Source organism: Gopherus evgoodei, chromosome 3 (genome assembly GCF_007399415.2).
Source record: "Gopherus evgoodei ecotype Sinaloan lineage chromosome 3, rGopEvg1_v1.p, whole genome shotgun sequence".
NCBI classification, from domain to species: domain Eukaryota; kingdom Metazoa; phylum Chordata; order Testudines; family Testudinidae; genus Gopherus; species Gopherus evgoodei.
Window position 1 is genome coordinate 153,113,181 of NC_044324.1, and position 21,805 is coordinate 153,134,985.

The following is a 21,805-nucleotide window of genomic DNA, read 5'->3' on the forward strand; positions in this document are numbered from 1 at the left end:
TTACCTTGATGTTAAACTTTTCAGTTTATTCTAGAAATTAAATACATTGTTAACAACACAAGAGGTCCTCAAGGAGCGAATATATCTAACGGAAACATGAGCTGAAACCTATTAGCCTCTGCATCAAAAAGTTCAAATTCAGGCTTAGTGTAAGCAAGTGCAACTTCACTGAAAGCCAGGAAGCTGTAGCTGTTCTTAACTCCACTCACCGACAAGAACATACAACTGGTGAGAGAAAAATGGAGATAATGGGTGAAATGGAACTGCACTGACCTCACACAAAGTCTGAATTATGGTCTAAGGCAGTACAGTTCAACCTTTAAGAAAAGCCACTTCATCGCAGAATGACTTTGTAAAGAGCCACCCTATCAAAACATTGTGATAACCCAACGAGGTGTCTTATATTCAGAATCTGGGACCCTGTGTGAGAATGCAGGGCTCGTCTGTTGGATCAGTATGATGTCTGGCGCTGGAACCCTGCATAGAGTGTCAGAGAGATTTTTGCGAAGTCATTCTCAGCTCAGATCAGGTGTGCCCAATCTAGGAGAAGGAGGGGTTGCAGTAACTTTGCAAGCCACAGGGAAGAGCATCTCCTCAGCTCTTTTCCACCTCCTTCTCCCCTGCATGGAAAGGAGGGAAAGGTTTTCCTTTGCTGGTTCTCTACTGGCAGGGAGTGGTCTCCTCTGTTTTCCTGACTCCCCTGATCCCAGCCTCTACTGGATGTTGCAAGGGGAAGGGCCTTTCTCCCCACCACCTGCCTCCCTACTGGCTGCTACTAGGAGTAGGATTACATTGGTCCTTTCCTTCCTTCCCCTCCCACATTGAAAATGCATGGCTCCTGCACTATCAGTGAGTTTGATCCGTGCTCCTCATTTTCTCTGGCCATTTATAAATTGGCCTGGCAGCAAATTGATAATCCACAGTCTTCTTGCTCTGCCTTGGTCTGTAACTGACCGTGCATCACAGCCACAGATCTTGAAGGAGTTTTGTGCACAGCCCCTAAAAGCTATGTATGTGGATCTAGAGCAGAAGGCAAAAGGATCACTGATCTGGAGAGGTCTCTGAGGTCATTTTTAAAGCAGGTGGAACTGAGGAACCCCATAATCATAATGATGTCCCTTAAAGAAAACAGAGATGGGGGCAAAATTGAGACCAGAATTTCAAACACTCTTAAATTTAGCCATGTTCTGATCCAATGCTTCAGTTTAGTCCATTATAAAGACAGGAGATATTTGTAAAATATAAATTCTATTATATTATCGGGAACCGCTATACATGTACTGGGCCCCATTAAAGACACAAACTAGAGAAAGGTATCAAGTATCAGAGGGGTAGCCGTGTTAGTCTGGATCTGTAAAAGCAGCAAAGAATCCTGTGGCACCTTATAGACTAACAGACGTTTTGGAGCATGAGCTTTTGTGGGTGAATACCCACTTCTTCAGATGCATGACATGCTCCAAAACGTCTGTTAGTCTATAAGGTGCCACAGGATTCTTTGCTGCTTTTAGAGAAAGGTACTGCCTTGAAAGGCTTACAATCTAGAGGGTAAACTCACTCAGCTCCTCAGAAGTCTTTCCATTGATTTCCATGGGCTTTGAATCAGGCCTTCAGAAGGATATGCTGGGAAATCAAGGGGAGGGAATAATTTATGTTTTCTATATGTCTATTGATTATGTATCTGGGGGCCATATCCACAGCTGATGTAAACTTGTATAGTCAGTCGGCCATTGACTTAAATGGTGCTACATGGATTTACAAGAGATGAGGATCTGTAACTATATATTTACTCTTTTATTATGAATTCACAAATCGTGGGCACAGAGGGATTTGAATAAGCCCGGAGGACAGTGGTGATTTGACAAGCTGGGATTCAGAGGTCATTCTACGCATAAAGAGCAACCTGGAAAGAAGCACTCAGTTTAGAGTGAAAGAAGGAAACCAACAGAATGGTGAGACAAGTACTGGCTGAGTCTGACTTTGGATTTCAAACTCTTCCTATGTCCAGAGATATTTGAACCTGGGCTTTTGGTTCAAGCCCATTTATTAAAAAATAAACAGAGAGAGGGGCCATTTGAACACCTCATACACAGCCAGAGAAGATGCTGATTTGTGCACAGCAGCATTCTGTATACAAGTATGTTTTTTTATTACCAACATGTAACTTGAACATCAATTGCTAAGACTTATTTGCTACTATGTTGCTTCCCAGAGAGCAGACTCCCTCTGAAAATGGCCTGTAGTCCTCCACATTTTAATTCAGTGAGGAAAATCACACTGCAGAACAGCAAACATAATAAACATTAAACATTTTAGCAAAGGAAATAGGGCCTGATCCAAAGCCTACCAAACTCAATCAGAGTCATCCAATGAATTCAGAGGGCTTTGGCTCAGGTCATAGAATGTCACTACAAAAAAGATTTGCTTTCCTTTCCCTCGGAATGTTAGTTTTCCAGCCTGAGATCATCCTCACTGTGCTCGCATGTCAGCCTCACACTGTTCCTTAAGTTTCATCAGGTCTTGTACCAGGCTGTGATCTGCTCCGTGGGTTACTTTCATAATGTTATATGCCTTGAGGAGAGACAGGAAAAGGGACAAGTTAGTTCACCATCTCCTACCTTCAAGTTCACATCTGCAGCTTCACTTTAGGGCAGTGATTCTCAACCTAGGGCATGCAGAGCTACATCAACTCATCTAGATATTGGCCTAGTTTTATGACAAGCTAGATAAAACGCACTGGTGAAGTCAGTGCAAACTAAAATTTCATACAGACGATGACTTGTTTCTACTGCTCTATAAACTATACATTGAAATGTAAGTACAGTATTTATATTCCAATTGATTTATTTTATAATTATGTTGTAAAAATGAGAAAGTAAGCCATTTTTCAGTAACAGTGTGTGATGACACTTCTTAATTTTTATGTCTGATTTTTGTAAGCAAGTAGTTTTTAAGTGAGGTGAAACTTGGGAGTACACAAGACAGATCAGACTCCTGAAAGGGGGTCCAGTAGTCTGGAAAGGTTGAGAGTGACTGCTCTAGGGAACACAAGCTACATGTGGACTTGCCTATGCCACCTACTCTGCCGCTCCCTTTCTATTGTGCTGGTGATTCCCTGCCCTAGAAATTCCTGAAATGCCCCCATCTTAAGTCACGATAAGGCCATTACTTCTCATAAGACACTTCCAGATTCATTCATACTGCTTCTGATAGATACCTGCTCTGGTTTTCAAGTCTGAGACCAGATTTCAATCATTCTGCTGTTGGGGAAGAATCTTTTCTTAAACAGTGTTCTGAAACCTTATTTGGAATTGAAATAATATATATTACGTGATGTGATGAAAAAGTAAACAGAACAATAATATTCTATTTCCAGCATTCAGAGGTTGACAAATGGAGGCAAATACCTGCTATCACTATCTTTACATTTACTTCTAATTAGCTATTTTAATGGTGTGTGTAGGGGGAGAGGGAGTTGATTAAAGAACTCTGAAAGCAGTCTCAAAGCAAATCACAAAGTGCATAGATTTCTGCTGAGTGTTATGTAGGCTGTGAGCTATCACTGGGACCAGACAGTAAAAAAGGGAAAGCATATCTTTCTAAGTCAAATAGAAACATGGAAACATTTTTGGCCTTGTTACAGGTGCCCAAAGTATCTGAAATAAAATCTGTGCCTTGTCTTATGTTATAGAAATTCAAACCTGGCCATATTTTGCTAAATTCTTGTGTTTACATGTGCCCATTTTCGGGCATAATTATTTTCTCTGCAAAAATATGTCAGCTGTTCTAATATTCCAGTTTTTCCTCACCAACTTGCCACTTGTAGTGAGAAGGCCAAAGAAACATTTAAACAAAGGTATTAAAATACACAGAAAAGAAATATAAAAACTACCAGAGTAAAAACTAGCCCTCATCCGACAGAGGCATGCACAAGGTTAAGTGTGATTAATGGCCACCCATGTGATGTAGGAGTCATCTTGGCCGTAAAGAGTAGAATGGCTCAGTAAGGGATTTTTCTACCTGGAAAAGTAGCAGTGTGGTCTCATAGGTAGCAAATGCTGTAGACTGCAGTGTCCATGCTAGTTGACTGGAGACCTGGGCATACCTAGGTCTCAGGGCTCATGCTAGGTAGCCAGGCACCTGGGCATGCCTGTGTTAAAAAACAATCTTTAATAATATACCTTCCCTTGAAATTATGTCACTACTAGAGCTGAGCAAAATTTTTCAGACAAATAGTTTATTTGCCATAAAATGCAGTTTTGGTTAATCCAAAACTATTTGTGAATTTGCCAGTTTCAGTCTGAAAAAAAAAATCAGGCTAAATTCACAATATAAAGAGGGGGAGGAAGACAGAGTGCCTACCATCTAACCAACGGTCAGGCTCTCAGTTGGGATGTGGGAGACCTGGCTTCCAATCCCCCCTCTAGAGCAGGAATGTGAACCTAGGTCTCCCCTTGCCCCGTTGAGTGCCCTAACCACCAGGTTTGTATGCTATTCTGGGATAGCGCGCTCTCAGTCTGTCCTTTTGAAACGGTTCTTCTCTGTATAACATACCCCAGCAGTCATTGGGAACATGATGGTCTCTAAAGTGGGGTGGGTTAGGATACCTACCTGGAAAGAGGGAAACCTAGGTTCCAATCCCTGCTCCAGTGTGGAGATTCAAACCTATATCTCCCATTCCCCTGGTGAGTTCCTAATGATGGTGCTAAGCATTACAACATGGGCAGTGCCTCCTGGCCTTTTATGAATTTAGCCCTTTAAAAATGCCTGGAAAGAAAACATTTTGGGTCAAATGACCTGTTTCACTTAATCCAAAATGGACTTTTTCATTTTGCAATTTTTTGCTCAGAATTTTCAGTTTTGCTTCAACCCAAGCCACCTTTCTTCCCCCTTGATTTGAAACTGCCAGCAAACTAAACAAACCAGTCATTCGCCCAACACTAGTGACCACTAATGAACAGAGCACTTCTCTTCCCTCCCAGACACCTCACCATTATGATGGCAAATATTGCATCTGATCTCTCTCATTTCGTCTTTCCAGGGTGAACGTCACCTTACTGCAGAAGGCCCCAATTAAACCCTGCATTACGGGTCCTATCCTGGTCACATTAAAATTAATGGCAAATTTATCCATGACATCTTAAACCATAACCCTGGACCCACTGGAGGGTTGAAGGGTGCTGAGAGCCTTGGGCAGGCCTGCTATCCTGGGGTGATTTTTACTCAGTGAAAAACATTTTCTACCAAGCTGAAGCTCAGACAAGCTAATGCAGTTCCTTCTTTCAGAATGCTAGCCTGTTCTCTTAAGCTTCCCAGACTTCCCACAGTAAGTACCAGAGCTGAGGCTGGATCTTGTGGTCTCCCTCTCGGTTTAAGGAATAAATCTAATTATGAAGAACTACAGTAATCGTACTGCTGCAACACAGGGCATGGTGTCATCAGCCACACAGTTTCTCCCTCAAGAATATAAAAACCCATTAGATGATTGGTATGAATGTGCCTCTGTGAATGCACATGAAAGCACAGCACATTCATTTGTGTCCGATTTTCACTGGATTGGCTTAGGTGCTGAACATCAAAGATGCATGTATCCGTATGCGAATGTATTGATGCATCACTCCATCATGATGAAAGAAGAAAGCAAACTGCATTGCACTGATGTGGTACAATGTGAAGACCAGTGTACTGGAGAAATTATTTTTGTTTTGCCTGTGTCTCTTGATTAAAACAAATGCTTATTACACAGGGTAAAGGAAGAACAAATGCCTTTAGATTTTCAGCCTCATTTTACAATAATCACAGCTACTGTTACTAACACATGGAAGCAGGGTCTAAAACAAAAAGGGGCATTTCTCAGGTGTTGCATGGCAACTGGAGTGAGAGGATTTAGCCCGCTTTCTGTTCCACTTATCAAAGGATAATAAAGGTGCTGGGTTATGCTAGGAAAGGACACAGCTCAGCATCTGGATAATGTGTCATCATAGTGTAATTAAAAAATTCTTATTTGCATGTTTATAAACATCATGCCACTATCGCAGCTCCTGAGATTAGAGTGAAGAAATTGATCCTGCTCATTTATAATGATGGGCACATGAGAGTGGAGGGCCAGGTTAGTGCTGTAACAGGGGACTCGTGAGCAAAACATCCAGGCAGTGAAGACTCTGCATTGAATAGAATGGCCTGAATAGAATGCTGGGGGCAGGACCAGATACACATTGAGGGTCTGCTGGCTGAGCTGCACCCCCTCAGGAAGAGATCCACCATTCACAGGGAAGCCAACCACATAGTGTTGCCTGTTAGTAGGATGCCATGTGCTCTGTCCTCCAGGGTAAGTGAGCTGGGTGGGACCCCGGCCTTTCTTCCAGGCCTTCTAAGGGGTGATAACTGCCCAACAGGCCCCAAAAGCAAGTAGTTCCTGTTCTCGGGTAAATGCAGAGACTGAACTTTGCCCAGCCATTCACTGCTCCAACCTACCTTGTGCAGCCACTCTGGCCTCAAGTGTCACAAAACCATGGAACGATGGGGCGGTGGCCATTCCCAGATCTGGACCTTAGCGTCCAAAATATGGGTGTTAGCATGAAAACCTCCAAGCTTAGTTACCAGCTTGGACCTGGTAATTGCTGCCACCAGCTAGGAATTATACAGTGCCTAGCTCACTGTGGTCTCCCCAAAACCTTCCCTGGGGGACCCCCAGACTCAGATGCCTTGAGTCTTACAACAAAGGGAAATAACCCCCTCCCCTTGTTTCCTTGTTACTTCCTCCCAGGCTCCCCTCCCTGGACGACCCTAGGAGATTCCCTGCTTCCAGTCCTGGAAACACAAGTACCGAGAGATCTAATCTCTCTTCCCCCTCACCCAGAGGGTATGCAAAGTCAGGTTTAGTAAATCTAACACAAAGAGATTTTCCCCCTGACTTCTTCCTCCCACCAATTCCCTAGTGAGCTGCAGACTCGATTCCCTGGAGTCCCCACTAAAGAAAAACTCCAACAGGTTTTAAAAAGAAAGCTTTCTATAAAAAGAAAGAAAAAGGACATAAAATGGTCTCTGTAATAAGGTGACAATATACAGGGTCAATTGCTTAAGAAAAAAAGTGAATAAACAGCCTTATTCCAAAAGAATACAATTTAACACATTCCAGCAACTACACACATGTAAATAAAAAAAACCAATATAAACCTATTGTCTTACTATCCTTGTACTTACAACTTGGAAACAGAAGATTAGAAAACCTAGAGATAGAAAAATCACTCTCAGAGCCGAGAGGGCACAGACCCAAGACAAAGAACAAAGAACTCACACCCAAAACTTCCCTCCACCCAGATTTGAAAGAGTCTTGTTTCCTGATTGGTCCTCTGGTCAGGTGTTTGGTTCCCTGTGTTAACCCTTTACAGGTAAAAGAACATTAACCCTTAGCTATCTGTTTATGACAGGCTAGAATACAAGCCAAGAAGGAAGTGTGCTGCAGCTCTACGGAACAGCCATGGGATGGAAGGTGAATTCCAGCCCCCTGCTCCACTTAGTTCCCCAAACAAAGCCCAGCTCTGCACAGGCTTCGAATGGTGAGGAATTACCTTCCTGAACTGTGATAGGTGATTACTATTTAAATCAGTTTCTAATGCTTTGGTCAACCAGTGCCCTGGAAGTTAATCATACCTCTCTCCTTGACATAGGTTTCCCATGTGCTCTAGGCACGCACTTCTGCCGTTGCCCTAATATGACAGTGCTGCTCCTTCAGGTATCTTTCCTCCTGATAGCTCACTTAGTGCTCTTCCATTATTGCCAATTTATTAGAACCATTCCTGGCTTCTCAGATTCAATCTGCGGCTCAGCTACAGCTGTTTGCTGGCGAAGGTGTCACTGAACTATAATCTTACTCTCCCTTGTTCATTTTTTTTCAAACTTTTTAGTAAGGCAAAGTTATAATAAAACATTAATATACTACATCATACATTACCTGTTCAGGATCAGGTTAATATTCAAAGAACCTGGCTAAAGATTCTGGCTTGACAGCTGTGCAGTCCTCCTCTTTTGAGTATGCTAGCCAGCATGACCAAATTTCTAAATCCCTATCCTCCTTTTGGCAGGTCTCTTGTGCACATACTTCGTGTGAAAGCTTTTCCACTACAAGGACAGTCTATATTTTACTATACCACAATTCCATAGTGAGGTCACATTTTTCCAAATCACGAGCAGTACAGGGTCTAGCTATTAACAATAAAAAAATTAATTTATTTGCCTTTGTTAAAATGAGCCAGTTTCAGATTGTATTCCAGAAGTACAGTATTGCCTCCCTGTAATATGGCCATTTCCTACTGGAGGATTTAATGTATTCTTACGGCCAGAAATTCACTATGGGGTAGAGGGCCATCACAAGGTCCTTTGCATCATTTAACCCCCAATTTGGAGCTGCAGAGACAAGAGATGAATGGTGCAAGGGGGGTTGGTAGTGGCCTGACATAGGCTGACATGGAAGGCAGCAATAGGGGAAGCCAAGGGGAAGGGGCATGAAATTTGTGTATTCAGGGGTCTTAATACACTGCACACATGATGCAGAGGGGGTTGTCAACCCACAAGCTGGAATAGTGGCCGTGGAAATCAGATTATATGGGATTTATATGAGTGATATGAATCTCACTCAGATCCCAATTTCTTCTGACTATCCCAAATCCTTCTCCTGAACACTAACACTGAAATTAGTCTGGCTACCGTTCCAGGAAGGCTGCTATTCAGTGGTGGAATGCACTAAATAAAGGACCACAATATAGCAGTTCCTGAACACAGGGAGGGACTCTAACACATCTAATTGCAAAGGGCCAAATCCAGCCCCAGTATAACTCTATGACTTTATGTGAGTTACACCAGGGATGGATTTAGTATAAGAAGCCACATTCTACTCTGATTTACATGGGTGTTGTCCCATGCAGTCAGTCTAAAAGAGGGTCAGAACTTGCCTCAAACTAAGAGCAGGATGTGACCTGCCCTTATGATGCTGCACTAGGAAACAAGGTGGCACAAGGTAGCCCTGTTAGTCCCCTTCACAGGCTACCTATGTTACCGATCTCCCCGCCATCCTCGCTCCCCAGCCCACCTCATTCTCTGTAGCTTGTGCTTCTTTGTTTCAGTAACAATCATCTGAATCTATGACATTTTCTACTGAGTGAAGAATCTCTTAGGAATCATTTATCATTTAAGAGTACAATGAGCACTGGAGGGAACGAAGTCTGAGCTCAGTGTAAATGATTATACAGCACAGAAGGTGATGATTTGGGGGCAGACAGGCATGAGGATCACTTCTTTTAATTTGCTAACTTACACACTTAGGGAAAATATAATGCCCAGCTACCTACATGGGACTTGCATTCACTTCAGTGGGAGCTGTGCATATGCATCCAAAAGCCATGACTCTGGCTGTGTATGCTAGGGATGTGGGAATGCTGAATAGGCTTTGTTTCTCTGAGAATGGCTGTCCTTTCCCCTGGTCTGAGGAGCCATAACCTTAGCGATATATGGCTTAGGCTGATTAAAACGCTTTACATTTTCCAGTATTCCACAGATCCCTGAGGTGCAAATGTTCTTTAGGCCCAAGTCTCCTCCCACTTACACAATGCATCTCCACTGACTTCAGCAGAGTTACTCCAGATTTACACTAATGTAAGTGAGAGAAGACTCAGGCCCTCTGTGTAAAGCATCAGCTATTTCTGCTTGCTTGGCTACACGGTAGCAACGTCTGGGTAGTGCCAGGTCTCACATGAACATGAGTCCCACAAAGAACATGATGGGAGTGAGTGCAAAATGAAACTGCTGCTTCAGCTTGCCTTGTAGCAAAGCATACCAATTAGGTGCTGTGTGGCGCTTGTGTTTTGTGATACAATGTGAACAGAAAGCCTCGTCTGGCATCAGTGCTGAGCCCCGCTCTAGCCTAGCAGCAAAAAGACAAGAGGATGGAGCAGATGGCTTTCTGAGGCAATGAGCAGAGGAAAAAAGGAGAGGGTGTCAGATACCGGAGATGGGAAGAGAGACTGGGGTAGGGCCTCGCTATGAGTAGCTCCTTCAGGCCAGACTCTGAATGGGCAACATCAATAATACAAAATAGTAGCCAGGAGGTGTTGAGGCAGCAAGTCTTATTGGGGACTTGGGATGGGAAATGACTTCTAACCTAATGTCCCAAAAGCTGCTGTGGAGCAGAGATACAAATTGCCTGTGTGTGTGTTTTCTTCAATAATTTTAAAATGGTAATAATAGTAATATAATAGCAGGGCAGATCAGAGCCTGGGGTGGAAGGAAGTGAATATAAACTCAGTTCAGGCACAACCGGGATGACTTAAACCTGGAATATAACTAGATAGGAAGCATCTGCCAAAACAGATCCTAGTGAGAGAAAGAATTGGAATGATAAAAACCAGCAGGGATTAACAGAAGCTGCTCACTGATTTGAAGTGGGCTTGTAAGAAAACGCAAGTGTTATAACAAATTGAGCTCCGATCTCAACTCACAGAGCCCCAAACCTGTGGAAATTGGGGGAGGGGCTTCTGTTTGGGAACAGGGAGGGTGGGGAATGCAGCGGAACCATTGCTATTCTCCTCCCACAGTTCCCACTGGAATTGCACCCACTTTTCCTTACCTGGAGGAGGAGGAGGAGAGAATCTGGCCATTTAGCATTACCAGTTTCTCCTCTTTTACCCTTCACATCCACTCTGACAAGGAACAACTCAGGGCATAATCAGAAATAAGAAGAAGGGGGAAGAACAGTGTAAGGCACTGAAATATTTTTACCCTTCTCCGATTTAATAGCTGTTTTCCATGCAAGGCTAGGGGGTGATTAATGGCACCATGTGCTACTGACTAGTAATTAAAAATGACTGATATTAAAGGAAGCCTGCACTTGAAACACGAAGCAACCATGACACATCACTACATTCTGCAGTTATTACTTGGGGAGCTGGCACTGAAAGAAAGACTGGGGAATGGTATTCAGAAGAATAAGGTGCAATCAGAGCTGGAAGGGGAGGAATATATGGAGGATTCATGGAGAATATGGGAGGGGAGGAACACAATAGGCAACACTGACCTGCTTCAAGGTCTCCAGTGCTTGAGGAAACATGTCTTGAGTATGCTGCAATTTGCCCACTCTCATCATCTGGACAGCCCTCAAGGGATGAAAGCTGGAATAATACATTCTGTGGAGAAGAGGAGGAAAAATATAGTGTCACTCGCTCAGCTCTCACCTTCACAGTCTCTGCCTTGGTGGAGAGCTATTAGGGTGGGACTGCAAAATCATTGTGAATTTTAATAAAGTACTCAGAGGAAATTAGCTGCACTACTGAGAAGCATGAAATACTGAGGGGAATTAAAAAATTATTATTCTCTGTCTCTGTGGAATGCCTTTTACATTATCCTGTTAGAAAGTGACAGGGGATGGGATTATCTCATACACTACTGTTGGATAATACAATCACATTTACAGTACTTGGTGTTCAAAAAAAGAGAGAGAGAGAGACTTTCAGTCTCAATACCACCAAAGCAATTTCATTTTCAAAGGGAAGTTTCAACACGGAGCCCAACCCTGGATTCCTCATTCAAGGCAAGTCCACAGGAGAGGAAATGCATGGGAACCTTATGACAAAAACAGTGTGTGCGCTGATTTTGAGAGCTTCCTGTGGAGTTCCCTACCCATAAAACAGTTGGAGAGAATATATTCCACGAAGCTTTTTGTCAAAGACCTGGGCATTGTCTGGACAAGGTATCAAGAGCAGGTGGGATATATTTGCTCTGTCACAAATGCTCTCACTTGTCTCGGTTTTACACAAGGCCAACTCTCCATTTCACTCCTGACTTTAGACAGATGAAAGCAGAATCGTGTTTAGAACAAGGAATACCATGTAATGCTATGGTATCACTAATTGCCTTCAGTATACCGTGGAAATGTCAGTATTGTATGGCAACCATTCAGCATTTCCAAAATCACAGAGCATATCTTAATCATGTACATTGAAGATTAAGGACCAAACCATATGATTTAGCAAGGATAAGTGTCACATTTGATCAATATGAATAATCCATTTTCTCCATTACACCTATAATGAACTCTTAAAGGTTCTTTCTAAGTATAATCATTGGAAGAAGCACTGACTATACAATCCCTAGAAAGAGACATGTCCTCTTTTACAATGCAATAGGAACATTTTCAAAATGGTGGACTAGATTCTCCTTTCACTTACCCTGTCCTTACCTATGGGATTCCACTGACTTCAGCAGATTTACTCCTGATTTACAACATTGTAGGTGAGAGGAGAATTAAGCCCAGTGTCTGAGGGAATTAAAAATAAATAACCTGATAACAAATTAAATGATTTGAACAAGTCGGATGTGCAGGAAATGTACAGAAAATCATATGAAAGGGGGATGAATTACTTCCCCCTTTCACTCTATGCTGAAAATGCAACCTTGACTAAATATAGGCAACTATTTCAATAGCAATGAAGTAGAAGGTTCCCTCATTACAAATTCCAAAGAAAGTATGGAAATGTAAACATCATGTAAAGTGTTTTCACAAAGGAAGTTTCTATTGATTCCAAAAAGCTGCAGTGAAGATAAACAAAGATGCATAGGTAACATATTTCTGACACATGCACAGTATGGATGAGACCCAGAAACAACAGCCTCTTCACCCAGAAAGCCCCCCTTCAAGCACAAAAAGCCAACTCATTCTTAAAATGGCCAAAAAAAAAATAATTATCCCATGCCTTCAAAATCTCCATCCTTTGTAACTACAAAGGATTGTGGGGCTGCATTAGATTGCAAGATGATTTATTTGGCCTTTTCTCTGACCAAAAGGAATTGAGAACCATTAGACCGGAGTGAAGAAAAAAAATAAGCAGTAGTGGTGTCAGTAGCTCATAAATATGGCAGTCCAAGTTTTCAAGAATCCATGGCTCCGAACAGACAATTGCTTTGAACACTTGAAAATGACCAGTAGGTTTATTTTTAGTTTTCAATTTTGGTTTACATCTATTGTCATGGGGACATCCACACCCAGTTACACTGACAGATAAATGTCATAGAAGCTGAGAAGGCCAGATTCCGGTGTGGTTACAGAGGAGCAACAGTAACTTCAATAATAATGACTTAATGGGTAGACATGGTTAGCTGGCAATCATTTACAATATCTCAGTAAAACCTTCTAATATCTATATAAATGGTACATATCTGATTGTATGCCTCTATCCTGTATGTCAATATGACTGCTACACTGGGGGATGGGGTAAAATGGGGCCCAGCTGGGCCACCTCTCCCTGCAGCACCCCTCAGATCCAGAATTGTGTAGGGAAGTCTCTGGGGTCACTAGGACCCGATGGTGCCCCCCTGCTTCACCACCATATGGCCTTGGGGGAAACTGCAGAGAGGAACCAGCCAGAGCAGGGCCCTCCTGACATTCTGAGAACTTTCTACAGTTTTGACTGGACTTCCTGTGCCCTGTGCTGATTGCCTGTTTGCTCCAACTGTCTCCCTCCCCTGCCCTCAGTCTCATCTTAGCTTCACTCCACACCTGCCCTGTCTATCCTCTTTCTCCCCTGCCCTGTGTCCTTCACCCTCCTTCCTTTCCATTTATCTGATCCCCTCCTATCTAAACTTACCTAAAACAAATAAATCATGGCACAAACATGACATTTGCTACCATCACATGGTTCACTTTGCTAGTGTGTTCTACCCCTCCGCTCACCCTGTGTCTATCTGTAAACTCTCCAGGGCAGGGACTGGCTGCTACTTTGTGTTTGTACTGGGCCTAGCACAATGGGGCCCTATTCTTGGTTGGTCTTTAGGCACTACTGAAATAAACATGAATATAAAATAATAATAGGCTTCTGAGGCCATGATCCTGCCATGTGTATCATAGAATATCAGGGTTGGAAAGGACCACAGGTGCTCACCTAGCCCAACCCCCTGCTCAAAGCAGGACCAATCCCCAGACAGATTTTTGCCCTAGATCCCTAAATGGGCCCCTCAAGGATTGAACTCCCAATCCTGGGTTTAGCAGGGCAATACTCAAACAACTGAGCTATCCCTCCTCCCCTTGCTGAGCCTGTGCAGAGCCCCTCTGCCTTCAGTGGGACTGTGTGTGGGCACAGCCTTTTGCCCACGCACTATTGGGGCTCTAGCTTGTAAGCTTCTCAAGGCCAGAGCTGTCTCTTTCTTTGTGTCTGTGCAATGTCAAGAATGGTGGGGCCCCAATCTCGAATAATAACAACTGATGTCAGTGGAACTAGACCAGATTTCCTAAGGTATATCTGAGACAGAATCTGTCCTTGTATCTAAATGGATATTTGTGTCCAGTTCTTAAGATAACTGGAATCCATGAAGATTTAGGTTTATGGTATATATGATACTAGACAAAGCAGAAGGCAATTAAACAATATGTCAGGCACACAACCAAGAACACTTCCAGCCATAAACTAATGCAAGTGGAAATTTAAGAGGAGGTGGTAGAGGAAGCGAGCGTGAGTACATAAATATTTACAAAACTGTTTTAGTGTGCTGATTTATGTGCTGATCTTATGCATGTGTTTAGTTACATTTTGCAAGCCTGAGTGCTGACATTTGAGATAGCTACTTATCATTTTTCTAGAATAAATCTGTTGCACTACTGAAACATCTTTTGTGTAGGCATATCCTTTGGGCAAGCTTACAAAAGGAGTCTGTGCAACGTGCAGCTCTTCTGGGAGAAACATGAACAGGCAAAATACTGTTGGCTTCTTCCAGGTATCCTCATGCCTGTGCACTATCAAAAAACTGGTGCATGGAAAGGACTAAGATGATGTCTCAGGTATTTGTGAACCAATATATTATCCCCAGCAGTTGCTCTGATCAAAACAAGTGGTTAAAATTAAGACTCAGGAACAGATTCACCAGCCAGGGTATTGACATCTAAAGATCACCACTAAGAGGCTAAAGACAATTACATAGAAACACATACTTTAAAAAGCACTAAGGCTCAAAGAATCTTAGAGCCTCAATCTAGGAAGGATTTTCATGGATTTATCTGGGCCTAATGTATAGTAAGAGCAGAGAAACTTACTGAGAGCTGAAATAAAGGCCCAGCATTAAATCGAGTCCACCTTTCTGGCTTTTCTGACAGTGTAAAGGAAGGTTAACCCTATACTACAAGTAACAGGTAAGGCAAGACTGTAAATGAAGAGGGTTGGGGACACTGAGAGGATGTAAGGATCCATGGGATGAGAACCCTGGTCTGTGGAGCCTCCCAGTTTGTCACTAGAAGGGCAGGCTGAGTCACACCCAGGGAACACTGTAGAAAGTAGGCACTGTGGGAAGTACTACCTCAGTAGTTCTCAACCTATTTACCATTGTGGGCTGCATATGCGGCTCTCTATGTGTTACATAGACTGCATCCACACAATATATATACTACCTGTACGGCCCTGAGGACGTCACATAGGCCACAGCTGTGTGCTGATTAGGCTACAAGCGGCTGTGGGTTGAGAACCACTGAGTGATGGTACTCTGCAGCCCTCTGATTGGTCAAGTGCATTATTTAACCCTGGATGGTGCCCCAAGAAGTGGTCTGGGCAACTATACAGACTTCTGGCCTGCTGTAACTCCAGATGGCACTTTGCTTTCTGATCTCTGAGCTTCAATCCTATCATGACCCTGACTCTTGCTTTCTGATTCCAGCCTGGTACAGTACTACCTTTGATCTCCAAACCTGGCCTGACTGTGACCCTGACTCTTCCTTATTGAATCTAGCTCTAACGATTCCTCAACTCCTGCTCATGGATTACCATTTTGTGGCCATCCTTGACACATGGACAGCAGCCCAGCTGGGACTGTTAGGCAAGACTGCCTATGCCCCAGTCTCTTACAGAGGAAGACATTTCACCTACAGCTAGTGAAAGCCAGCATGGCTTCATTGAAGTCAATGGAACTATGACAATTTACACCTGCTAAATATACGGCCCGTATTCTAAAAAATGAGATTTAATTATCTTTGCTTCCATAGCTACCAACTACTTTAAAATAATCAACCTCTTTTCCCGTTCAGCCATGATTTTTGCCTGGAGGATCTCCTGCAACAATCGCTAACTGTATGCTTTGTGGAGAAGTATTTCCTTTGCTTTGTTCCAAATATATCCACTGTTAATTTCTCTGAGGGGTCCCTTGGTGTCCTCATATTATAGGACACCATAAAAGAAAAAAGCAAGGACTGATTTGTTTTAGCTATGCACTTCATTTTCTTTAATACTGTACCACAGTCAAATCCACTCAATTCTTCCCCTTTCCTGGCTAAATAATCAGAGCTTTTGCATTCTCTTGCAAGTTTAGCTAGCGCTTGGTATTAAAAAAGAGGGCATCTATACCCACTATCATTTCTCATGCTTTACAATTTAAAACAGATTAATAGATTTGCACCATTTTCTGTAATTCAATTTGCAGGGCTCACATTTGCACCTCTGTCTTCAGTCTGATGTGATTTAAAACTCACAGGATTTATAAACCCTGAAATGAGGGTTTATAATGGAAATGTTAAAAGACCTTTTAATTCGCTGACACTAAGGGTGGTACTACGCATGGTTTTAATTTGTTCTCTAACGTCTCTTGGTGTAAGTTAAGTAAATACAACAGCATAGGAGACATGAAGCAGTTTTAGGATCTCTAGCAACAGAGAGAGAATTAAGAATGAGCTACCAGGCTACAGGAAATATGATGGGCAGAATGCAGAGGTGCCAGCATCAGCCTTTTGAAGGAAACGTATTATCTAAAGCTGGTGGAATTCATTGAAATAAATTATCCAACAAGTTTGACCTAATCTTCTGTTTTGACTCGATCTTGATTTCTTTGACTATACTCATTATTCATATCATTTCAACAAAACAGTTCATCAAATTTCAACCTATGGGTTGTTTGTAAACTGTTCTCAACTATTTTCTTTTTGTTATACAATGTGTGATTGGTCACCTAAGTCACATATTTGTTCTGCTCCTTGATTGGATGGCTGAAATTTTTTAAACAAGAGAATTATGGGAAACATATTGTCAGCATAAATTTAAGGAGAAATAACAATGTGTGTTAAAATACATGAAATGTGTGATATCTATTATCATGTCCAGAAATGAATCAGTGGTTGTGTGAATATTCAAACAACAAATTCTATGACCCCAACTATAAAAGTAGTCTGAACTGTATTCAGTCATAGATTCGAAGGCCAGAAGGGACCATGATCATGCAGTCCTCCTACACAACACAGGCCATAGAATTTCACCTGGTAATTCCTGCTTCAAGACCAGTAACCTGAAGCTGAAGTAGAACATACGTGAAATAGTCTTAACTCACTTTTTTATATAATTCTACCAACCAGTTCTACTGCTTTTTACATAATTTAACCAGCTTCATGCAAGAGCATTGCCTGGCAGCTAGTGTAGAAATGGCACTGGCATGGAGTGTAGAGATAGTCTCTCCACCAGTCTACTGACTGGAGAGCTCAGCAAGCGACATCTTCGAAGTCGAAAGAAAAGATGCAGAGAAATATTTTTGAAACAGGACTAAAGCATTTTGCTTTATACTTTAAATGGTAAGGGCGGAACATAATCCTCAAGGTTCTCCTATGTAAGCCCTCAAAAGCAGTACTAACTAACATACTTATAGTGTCTGTGTTTGGGAAGGTGGGTTCAGGATTATCTCCTTTTTTTTAAAGTCTTTTTCTTTCTAACTTTTAAAATTTCATTTTGTTCTTAACAACATCGCATTTATCACTGTGGATCAGGTAAGATTAACTCCTTCAGGACGAGACATTACCCTAACCCTCTATGTAGCAAGCCTGTCATTCTGGGGTAGGAGACTGAAACCTTCACCTGGGGGAGAGCTGATATACTGCAGCTGCCCTGAAATGTTTATTGTCCGTTTTATTTCCCTATCACAGTGTCTTGCTGAAACAATAAGAACTGCAGTGAACAATCTAATGCAGGCATCACCCTCTTTTTAATCTTTCCCAAGCTTGACCTCTGTAGATTAGGAGTGTGAAATTGGCCCCTTGGCACCAGGAGTCAGCATTTCCTAGTGCTAATTGCTAGTGTAATGCCTGAGTGACATGCCTAACAGCTCCACCAGCACTCAGAAGGAATGGAAGGGAAAATATCGGAAGATTTTTGCCCTTTAAAATCTCCCACATAATGAAGCAGTGAATGGTGACCTGCTGCTATATTACCGTTACACCTACATTCGGCCCCACTAGGTTAAGCACTATACAAGTACAGAATGAGAGAGCCTCTGCCCTGAAGAAATGGGAAACTGAGGCACAGAGATATTAAGTGATTTGTCTCAGGTCACAATAGGAAATCTCTGGCAGAGCCAAGACTTGAACCTAGATCTCCTGACGGAGCCCTAAGCCAGTGTTTTAACCACCAGACCATCCTTTCTGCATGCAGAAGGCCTGAGTCTCATTTAGTCAAAGGCTGTTTTACACAATTCTGGCAGCGCAAAAGGGCCTTAATGGGATTCTAAATGTAATTTACACTTTCTTTACACTGCTATAATGATGTGTACAGCAGCCTTAGTGGAAATGAAAATCAGGCCCAGAGCATTCAGTTTAGAAACTCTTGTGCCAAATCCTGAACTTCTTTTAGTTCCTTCAATGGGACTTTTGCCTGAGTAGGAAGTTCAGGATTTGGCACTACTAAATTATGGATCAAATTTCCCCTTCATCATATACAGATCTGGCAATGTCCCACTACACCTTGTTTCAGTAATTTAATTAACACGACCACATAATCAAATGCAGGCCCAAATCAACTGAAGTCACAAGAAACATTAACTACCCATTGAATAAATTATTTTCCGTGGTCCTTTGGTCTTTTTGCTGTGTTCCACATGCTGATCATTTGTATCAGGTTAATCAAATGGATAGCATCTCAGGCGCTAGCTCTGCTAAAATGTGAATTATAACTTAACTAAATGGCAAATCAGACACAAGTAATATCTACTGCAATTTTCACTTTCCTTCTCCATCCATCTCACTCACCAATTTAAAATCCTAACACGGCAGCTGAGCTGTCCTGCCCCCAAGCTGTCAGTCTACAGTGTCCACTTTGAAAGCTCTGCCTTTTCCTGGCATCAAGCTATTGATTTCAGATCTCAAGGAAAGAAGATGCTGATTCAGAGCTGGCAGTGGGGATTGGTTCTCCAGAGATTGTCATGCATGTCCTGCTTGAGCCCTGAGGAGTCCTTACAGCATCCCCACATTCAAATTCCTGCCTTGTGGCTACCAACTTTCTGGCTGAGGTGGGCAGGCTGGGCCTGGTCAGTATCTCTCACTTATTTTGAACAGTGCCAGGCATTCATTTCTTCAGTTGATGAGCACATTGCTTCAATCCCCTAATAGCCAGAAAAGCAAGAGACCAGGATGGCAAAGTGAATGCATCTCCCACAGGCCAGGAGATTACCACACGGTCGCTAAGTCAGCAATGTAGCAGCCTATTTCATAATATTTGTACCAAAGAGGGGGGAAAAAGGTCAAATGGAAAGTGAAGAGGAGTGAGAGAAAACGGCGGGGGAGGGAGGGGAGTAGGAAAAAGGATCAAGAAAAAGAACAGTAAAGCTAGAGTAAAAGATAATAAAAGAGAGCAGGGGGAGCGGGAGCTAAATTACAAGAGGAAGATGTACACTGGAGACAGCGTAACTTTGTGACAGTGACCTTGACATTCATTATCTTCTCCGACGGTAAATCAATGAGCAGACACCCATCTTCCACTCTAAGTACGTTACAGCCCCTTGGAGTACAATTAAAAGGCTGACTGTAGGCACAAGTCATGCAAGCTTGGGCCCCTGCATTATTGTGAGTGAACCATGGACTCGCTCTCACCTTTTGCAGCCTGCCCTGACCTTGGCATTTCCAGTGATGGCTACCCCAGGCACAACGGGTCACATTCACTGCCATTAAATTTAACAAGACTTTTCCATATAGTTTGTGTTAAAGTTCAGATATCTGGTTACTCACTAGTGGTCTTGGTTCTAGAGGCCTTTTCAAAAGAAATGCATTTTAGAGGAGAGACAGAAGGTGTGGCAGAGTGCACAGAGGTGACCATGCAGAAACAGGATGTGGAGAAGGCTACAATAGAGACAAGGAGTGAGACGTATTGATTGGACAGGGCCCACAATGAGTTGGAAATTAGTTTGGTTTTCAGGATGCTCTGAGGCCATATTCTCAGCTGATATAAATTGGCATTGTACAGCAACTGGAGCTCCGGCCCTTAATATTGCATAAAATCATATTGAAACAACATTGATGGTGTACATGTATCTTGAGTTTAGAAAGCACATTTTATATTCAATTAAAAACAGCATCAGCACTCACTTCCACTGGTCGCTGTTCTCAATACAAGTGTGAAAAGAGCTGTCTCCTGAATGTGTGCAATAGACCAGCTGGAACAAAGATCTCCTCTAGCGAATGGTCACCAACAGTGACAAATTTTGAGTTCAACAATTCTCATACAACAGGGGTAACATTTCATGCTAACCATAACACGGGGGATGCATGTCTAATTTGTGTCATGATGTTAGAAGACTTAGAAAACTCTAGGAAACCCTGACAACTGCAGTCAGGAATCCATTCTGATGACTAGACCAGCAGCCAAACTTCTGGAAGCCACATCTACTGCATCCACTGCAGCCTGGAGGGCTACCTTTGCCACTAGCTTCCCCTCAACAAGGTCCCTTCCAACCCTGATATTCTGTGATCAAACAGAGACTGAAATTAGGCCCTATCTACTGTGGGAAGATTGTCTGTGAAGTCCACAAGCCTGGACTAAGTATTAAAATCATATTTCGCTAACAATGCTTGGTAGTTAGCAACATGAAATTTCAGGCCTGTGGAGGAAAAGACCTTCCTCCCCATATGGTCCAGTTTCTTAGAGCCTTTGTTTGCCAGGGTGGTCCTTTGATAGTACAACCGAGCCCATTCAACAGTTGCCTGTACCACCAGCAAATTGGGGGCAGGATGGAAAATAAGAATTCAGCTCCTTTAGTTTGAACAAATACCATCTCTTGGTCCTTTTTGATGTAGGGGCACAGGATGCTGGAGTGTGCCATATCACCTTAGCCAGTTCTAGTATGGCCTAGAGGGTAGGGCCACCTTACATGGTCCCTGCAGCTGCAAGATGTCCAGGATCTTGTGTTGAGGGGCCTGGACCTCCTCTGATGGGATCCGTAGGTCACTGACCACTCTTTATAATGACTCCTGGTACTGGCGATAGTCGTCCAGTGGAGAAGGTGAAGAAGGAGCGACTGCTTCATCTGGAGATGATGAAGAGGTACCTGTCAGAAACAGTGGATCTGGTTCCATGTCTTCCTCCTCATACACTGACAGAATCAGCTGGTGAGATGGAGAGGAGAAAGCCACTTCTGGATGCATGCCATAATGATCCCAAAAAGGCCAGAAAGAGGGGTCGATCAGTTGCGGGGGAGCCCACAGAAATCAGCAGCAGTAGTCCGGGGGGGAGGGGTCGTACCTGGTGGAATGGCAGGTGTAACCCCTCAATTGTCTATCAGGGCTCAATCGCCTCTGTGGAGATACCAGTGAAGCCACCTCCTCTGAATCAGAGAACTGCTCCATCAGTAGTGGCGGTGCCATAAATACCGCAGAGGTCCTGCCGGATGTTGGAGGTGAGATGGTTCCTGGGACAGTGATGTAGACTCCTCCTCTGGAGAAAGGACATCCCTCAGGAGGGCTGAGCCAGAAAGAAGTGGAGACTGTGGTTAAGGGAGGAATATATTCTCCAATATTCTGATAATCTTGGTATGCGCT

General features: G+C 42.9%; 1 protein-coding gene across 3 annotated transcripts in view; it reads right to left on the reverse strand.

Annotated features, from left to right (window-relative positions):
• Window positions 1–2,122: 2,122 nt before the first annotated feature.
• Window positions 2,123–21,805, reverse strand: part of SMYD3 (SET and MYND domain containing 3) — a 654,773-nt gene continuing 635,090 nt past the window's right edge. For all 3 annotated transcript variants that reach the window (XM_030557037.1, XM_030557036.1, XM_030557039.1), the window contains 2 exons: window positions 11,066–11,174; window positions 2,123–2,568 (listed from right to left, as the gene is read on the reverse strand). In XM_030557037.1, the coding sequence (XP_030412897.1) occupies window positions 2,467–2,568; window positions 11,066–11,174 (211 nt within the window). In that variant the 3' untranslated portion in view covers window positions 2,123–2,466. The remainder of the gene's footprint in view (window positions 2,569–11,065; window positions 11,175–21,805) is intronic.